This window comes from Belonocnema kinseyi, chromosome 5, assembly GCF_010883055.1.
Source record: "Belonocnema kinseyi isolate 2016_QV_RU_SX_M_011 chromosome 5, B_treatae_v1, whole genome shotgun sequence".
Lineage (NCBI taxonomy): Eukaryota > Metazoa > Arthropoda > Insecta > Hymenoptera > Cynipidae > Belonocnema > Belonocnema kinseyi.
In genome coordinates this window covers 44852284-44859408 of record NC_046661.1, presented here as the reverse complement: position 1 = coordinate 44859408, position 7125 = coordinate 44852284, and the positions used below count along the sequence as shown (strand labels likewise).

At 33.5% G+C, this 7125-nt stretch overlaps 1 protein-coding gene across 5 annotated transcripts in view; it reads right to left on the bottom strand.

Annotated features, from left to right (window-relative positions):
• Window positions 1-3421: 3421 nt before the first annotated feature.
• LOC117173414 (myrosinase 1-like) overlaps window positions 3422-7125 on the bottom strand; it is a 13828-nt gene continuing 10124 nt past the window's right edge. For all 5 annotated transcript variants that reach the window (XM_033361967.1, XM_033361966.1, XM_033361969.1 and 2 more), the window contains 4 exons: window positions 4965-5307; window positions 4509-4659; window positions 4054-4292; window positions 3422-3631 (listed from right to left, as the gene is read on the bottom strand). In XM_033361967.1, coding sequence (XP_033217858.1) covers window positions 3493-3631; window positions 4054-4292; window positions 4509-4659; window positions 4965-5307 — 872 coding nt within the window. In that variant the 3' untranslated portion in view covers window positions 3422-3492. The remainder of the gene's footprint in view (window positions 3632-4053; window positions 4293-4508; window positions 4660-4964; window positions 5308-7125) is intronic.

Sequence of the window (7125 nt, the reverse complement as noted above, 5' to 3'; positions counted from 1 at the left end):
CATAGACACGGAAAATCATAGTGACTGAACAGATAAGGATGTTATAAGTTAATTTATTACGACGTTTGAAATCTTTCACGATAATGTTGTAGGAATAAAATTAGGAGTAAATCGGGTTTTAAGTCATAATGTGAATCCGCCTGAAGGTTCAAGCCGTTCGTGAGTATGCGTAGACAAAAGGAAATGCTCAGGCTCCAGTTAATCGTCTTTGTTTTCCATCGGGTTTGGGTCGTTCAAGAAAATCATTTTCTACAACAAATTCACGGTGCGGCGGAGCTCCTTCGCCTAGGTGCCTAGTCGCAAAACCACGGCCTCGTCGCCCAATCGTTCTTACGCTCATCGAGCAATAAGAAATCTACCAAAAATACCAACCGGCGCGTCGAAATGTGTCTGCGATATCAAAGCGGCCGATTCGTTCTTTTGTCGATTCAGGCTTTGTAAATAGATCTTCATGTATAATTTATTTTTGAATTCAATAAATTAGGGTTTCTTATGCTAAAACTTTTTCCCTACTAAGATCCGTTTTCATTCATTCAACAACCCTAAACAGTGAAATTTCAGATCAACGAGTGTAAAGCGAGAAACAAATTTGCGAAGCCACCTAAGGCAAGGCAAATAGTGAGTGAGAACATCTAGAAAGTTTCTTACAATGCAAGAGATTTTCAATAGAACCGCCTTCTGAGGTGCTGGCAGTCCCTACTAACTCGTAAATATTCAAGATGTTCAGTGCATCTTGCATGCACATTTCCTCTAGCTAAAATTACAATAAAATTAATATATGCATGTTCACATTCCTCCATATTGTCTTTACTTCATGAAAGTTATAATCTATGAGTTTGCATTTTCCGATACTCAGCCCACACACCGTAAAAACTGTAAGGAAATTTTAGTTGCAGATAATATTATGTTGCGGTAATTCATGGACAGTTACTATATATAACAGGTCACATTATCATTTTATCTTAAGTTATCATAAATTTCCGGTCATATTACTATAAACTACCAAAAATTTAAAAAAATTCCAGAAATGTATGAAAATGTTAAAAATTTAATTTTGGGCAATTTGATGGTAATTTACCATATTTACCTGTAAAATTACGGTAAATTACTGAAAATTTCCATTCATTTCCGCAAATTTATAAACATTTCGAGACATAATCTTAAGCATTTTATCTTAAGTTATCATAAATTTCTGGTAATGTTGATATAAATTACTAAAGATTTCATAAATGACCAAAAATTTCTAGAAATTTCTAAAAATGTTTAAAATTGAATTGGGGGAAATTTACGGTAAATCACCATATATACCTGTAAAATGACAATGAATACTAAAAATTCTCATGACTCTAATATAAAATACTATAAGAAGTTCACCTAAGGAAGTTTCTGTTAATATTGTTAGAGGTTCAAATTTGTCCTTAATACTTGAGATGGAGGTAATTCTAAACAATGTGTGTCTCATACTAATAGCTGTTGTTAAGGCATAGCAGCTTTGGAAGAGTCTACCTGTTCTGGTAATGATAAAATCTTTAATTCTCAAATGTAGTTTTCAGTCCGGCTTTAAAAAGCTTTTAGGCCAAAGGAGAATATCAAAATTGTCGTAGATATTTGATAGCTCATCCTGTTTGTTTAAGGTGCCCCATAAATTCCATTAAACAATCCTTAATCTATTGAGCTGAGCAATCTTGAGCAAAAAAGAATTTAGTTATGACATTAACAATTATACCATTTAATTCTATGCATTTTGGCTTTCCTCTATTTGAAGGGAACCCGAGATTATCATTTTGCCAAACACTTTAGTCCAGATAGAGTCGAGTTAAGGATACAGCTTTTAGTATAATTCCGATCTGATTTGTAAGTGTGAATATGAGGTCGAGTTCAAAGAAATGGACACCCATAAATATGGAGAAAATATTTCAAACAGATTCTACACTATACACTAAATATTGCAGTGGCATACAGGAGTATGCTCTGCTGATCAACCTAGACCTAGACCATTAAATGGTGATATAACAGATTTATTTTTAAATAATCACTTGTACCATTAACACTTAGCTAAAAATTAGCGTTATTTTCTTGAAATAACAGTTCTTATTCTGATTCCTCTAATAGCTTAATTGGAAAAGCACCTGACCGAAAATTAGAAGCTTTGTGGTTCGATTCTCAATGCAGTAAAGAATGAGTAGGATCTGTTTTTCGAGAAATAATTTTAATTTTTTTTGAAAATATTAATTTCCATCTAGTCTGATTAAGACGTTAAGCATTCTTTGTTATAAAAAATTCTTAACTTGATCGATTTTGTGGATTTTCTGCCTTCATGGTTTGGCGGGTTATCCACTGTCGGTAAAGTACCATTCGCTGATGATATAACAGAATCATTTTGAAATAATTAATTGAACCATTGACACCTAGCTGAAAGTGAGCGTTATTTTCTTGAATTAAGAATTCTTATTCTGATCCCTCTAATAGCTTAATTGGAAAAGCACCTGACTGGAAATCAAAAGTTTTGTGGTTCGATTCCCAATGGAGTGAAGAAGGAGTATTATCTTTTTTTCAAGAAATAATTTTAAATTTTATTTTATCACCATACCCAGATGGCTTGGGAATTTATCCAAGATACTAGGCTGCGAGATCAACGGATTTGGGGAAGCCTGAAAGAATCTTGCAGATTCTAGTCTCCATGATCATAGCGACAACTAGGATAGATCTAATTATAATTCAATCAGAAGGAGTGGATTCCCGGTTGGAATTCGTGATATATCTTTTTTCAGGAAAGACGTATCATCGTTCCATAAAAATTTATAATTATAAATAGATTTAACACGTTATATAACTATTTTATAACAAAATTGAATTGAATAGTAATCCTTTTCACAAATAATCCGATTCTATCTTATAACTAAAAATGCTGCTGTGAAAACTTCTAATCGCATTTTGTTTTTTTCAATAGTCTGAAGTTTGACATCATGTAAAAGATCGATCTATCCTATTCGATCCCATCTGATCTTATATAATCTTTCCGATCCTATTTTAGATTATCTTAGCCTGTCCTGTCCATACTCATCCTATCCTGTCCTCTCGTATCCTACGCAATCCTAGCCCACCCTATCCTGTTTTATCCTAACCCGCCCTATCTTATCCTATCCTGTCATATCCTATCGTATCCTATTTTATCCTATATTATCATGCTTTATCATCCAATAATCATGCTGTTCAAAGTTTCAACATCGACTTCTTTTTACTTTAAAAAGTGTATCATTTGACATTGGTGATCAAAAGTACATAATGTCAATATCGTAGATTGTGCATTTAATGCATCCCCTTGTTGCTTTTCGTCTCTTGAGTGTGCAGAGCAATAATGTCATATTATTTAACTCTTGAATTGAATTTAAACTCATAACACTTAATTAAACACTGCGGAACAGAGAAAAAAGATTTTATTCCCATCAAAATAGTATTAGAAAATATATACCCATTGTATGTTCTAAAATATTAGTTATTATTTGTACAATTTTGCACAGGAAGTAGTGTGCGACTCTGAAGCAGATTCTTGAACCAGTGAGCGGAGTTCTTGTAGGTTCTTTTTCTCCTCGCATCGTTAAAATCGACCTGGAGGAGTCCAAAATGGGCACTGAAAATATTTTTAAAATATTTACTGCAGAAAAATTTGTATAAGATTTATATATAAAAAATTTCAATTAAAATTTATATATATATATATATATACTCAGAGAAATGTCCTATTACGTCAAAAATGTTTCATGTGAACTTTTTATCTAAATGTATCATGTACGTAAAGTTAGCATACCCAGGCGAAAAATTTATGTATATGTATTTCATATATAGTGGGTAAGGCAATGACATTTTTCATTTGTTTTATGAACTTTTCTATGTAGAACAAATGAAAAATATAAGTGTTTTATCCAGTATATATAAATCATATATCAATTTTCACCTGGGTAACTATACCGCGTTTTGTTGCTTGGGATTATAATTTGCTGTATTCATGTAAATGGTCACGTACATAATTAAAAAAAATTCTTTAAAACTTACTTGTAACCTTCGGTCCATTCATAATTATCCATAATACTCCAAGCTGCATAGCTTTTGACATTACATCCATCTTTTATAGCTAATAACATTTCTTTCAGGTAGGAATAATAATAGTTAATTCGGTCAAGATCGTTTAGGCTTCCTGTGTCGGAGTAACCGTTTTCGAGAACATAAATCGGTGTATTTCCATATTCCTTTGTTATTTTGCGAAGAATTCCTCCAAATCCTTCAGGCACCACCTTTAATACATATGTATTTTAATTTTTGTTGACCTAAACGGTTATTTTGCATTCGGATGCCAACCCACAAAAATTTTTTACTCAGCTCAAACTAATCGACTACTTAGATAATTTTCACTCCAACTAATGTATACACTATACATGTATAAAGCAAATTAAACTATGTTATCTAGCATTTCTATAATTAATTTATTATTTCTGAATTTTGTAACTTACCCTCAACCAAGAACTTGCAGATACAGGCCATTTAGGATCTACTATTTGGTAGAAGCCTCGATCATTTGCCCATCCTTTATTTACTTCCTTCTGAACAGGTACGGCTATATATGATGTGTAGTGATTTAGCCCAAAATAATCTGACGTACCTCTATGAAAAATCATCAAATATGATTTTTTTTTGCCTTTTTAAATTGTAGCATAACAAATATCTACTTTTAACCAGGTTTTAATGAATCACTCGGCACAAATATTTATCCGCTTGTATGCTATATAATCTTGTGAATTTTTATAATTCCATACCTTGATCCATATTTACTTTTGTCATTCATAAATGTCTCGGCTGATGATATATTTTAATGCATATGTATTTTATAATATGTCACGACAAAAAATATGTCAGCAAATTATCTAAAATTTACATTAAATTTGTAATATATACAATAAAAACCTCACCTAATATATTCAACTTCTGTTTGTGTAAATTTAGGTAACCTTGATCGAGGCCAACCTTGAATTCTGCTGTTCTCATCAATTCTTTCTCTCATAATTTTTGGATAATCGCCGTCTTTTGAAAAAATTGGGTTGGCCATCCAACCACAGTCGTATTGAAAGGCTATATCAGGTGTGATACTGTCTTCCTCATTTTTATGAAAATAGTGATTACATGGCAGTGCAATTCCAATTATGCCATTTTGAGTTGAACGAAATTTCTCATAATACATATGATAAGCCTTAGCGTGAGCTTTTAGTACATTATGCATACACAGATATTCTGCATTTAGCGGCAAATTCCAGGCTTCAAGAAATTAATGAAAATGAATTATTATCTATAATTTATAGAATAATTCTACTAGGAGATATGAACGGATGGGTGGGCATCCAAAATCAGGATACAGAAAGAGTACTAGGTAATTTTGGGGATCCAAGAATAAACTATAACGGAAATAAATTAGTTAGTCTATGCTTCGAAAGGGGTCTGTTTATTACAAATACTTGGTTTTGGCATAAAATGATCCACACGTACACCTGGTCTAAAGGAAATAGCCGCAGTATAATTAACTTTGTTGTTGCGGATGAAAGACTAAGAGAGTTAGTCAAAGATACAAGGGTAATGAGGGGTCCTGAATGCAATATTGATTACCTTCTGATCTCAAAAATTAACTTAGGTCAGGGATGGAGAAAAAAGAGAACCAAGAAAACAAAAAAAAAACACTAATCAAAATTGAGAACCTACAGAAACCGGATGTGCGAATAGATTTCCAAAATAAGATAATCGCAAGCATAGATAGGGCAACATGGGGGGACCGTATAGAAAACAAAGATACAGAGGGCACAGTGTGTGGTACCGCAGTTGTAAGAAGAATGTCTGGTGATGCGTGGTGGAATGATAAAATTCAGGCTGCCCAACAAGCAAAGAGAGAAGCGTAGAGGAGAACTTTGAGCATCGCAGGTCTTAGCACTCAGGAAAGAAATAGATGTAGAAATGATTATAGACACGAAAACAGGAGAGTCAAACGATTAGATAAGGAAAGTAAAGGTACAATTAGAGCAGAAGAAGAGGTAAAAATACAAAACGACTTTAAAGGAAGCAAGAAAATACTTTATAAAAAAATGAAAGGAAAAAAAAGGAAAAAATTTATCAACATAAGAAATAGTAGGGGGGAAATGGTATATGATGCAGACGGAATACTAGAGGCTTTCAGAGACTATTTTAGAAGACAATTTGGAGATGAAGCTATAGGACTTCACAACTACGATGTTGAACACGGTGCGATAGAAAACTCAATTGAGAAAGACTGTGTTACTGAGGTTAGGGATATAATTAAGAACTTGAAAAACGGTAAGGCTGCCGGAGTAGACGGTCTTGACGCTGAAATGCTTAAACATGGTGGCGAGTGTATACCACATAGACTGCGCGAATTGATAAATTTATGTTTCGAGATGGGAGACGTCCCAGACGATTGGAAAAAAGCGATTATCGTACCAAAATACAAAAGAAAGGGGGATAAAACGACTGCAATAATTACAGAGGGATTAGCTTATTAAGTACCGCAAGTAAAATATACTCAAAAATACTTATTCGTAGGGTAATGAAAATAACAGAAGCAAAGCTTTCGGAAGTCCAAAGTGGGTTTATGTCAGGAAGGTCATGTACGGATCAAACATTTAGCATAAGGCAAATAACAGAAAAAAGTTTAAGAGTAGGAAAAAAAGTTTTCTGTGAATTCGTTGGCCTATAAAAAGCTTTTGACAAAGTAGATAGAAGTAAACTTTGGGAAGTCCTGAAAGAGTGGGGATAATGGATGGCTCCAACAAGCTATAAAAACAATATATACGGGTAGCAAAGCGAGTCTTCATGGTTATTTATATTATTTATGGACAAGTGTTTAAGAATGGCTCTTTTCGACGAAGACGGTGTGGATCTCGAATAAGTAAGGGTACGTGGGTTAGCGTTCGAATGAAACAGTGAGAAAACACTATGCAATATTTTATTAAATGACGAGAGAATTGCCTGTACTATACGGTAGCGATACATGGACTTATCAAGAAAAAGATGAGAGTAAAATTAACGCAAAGGATATGACAAAGCCACCGAACGCGTCCTCGGGTTGCG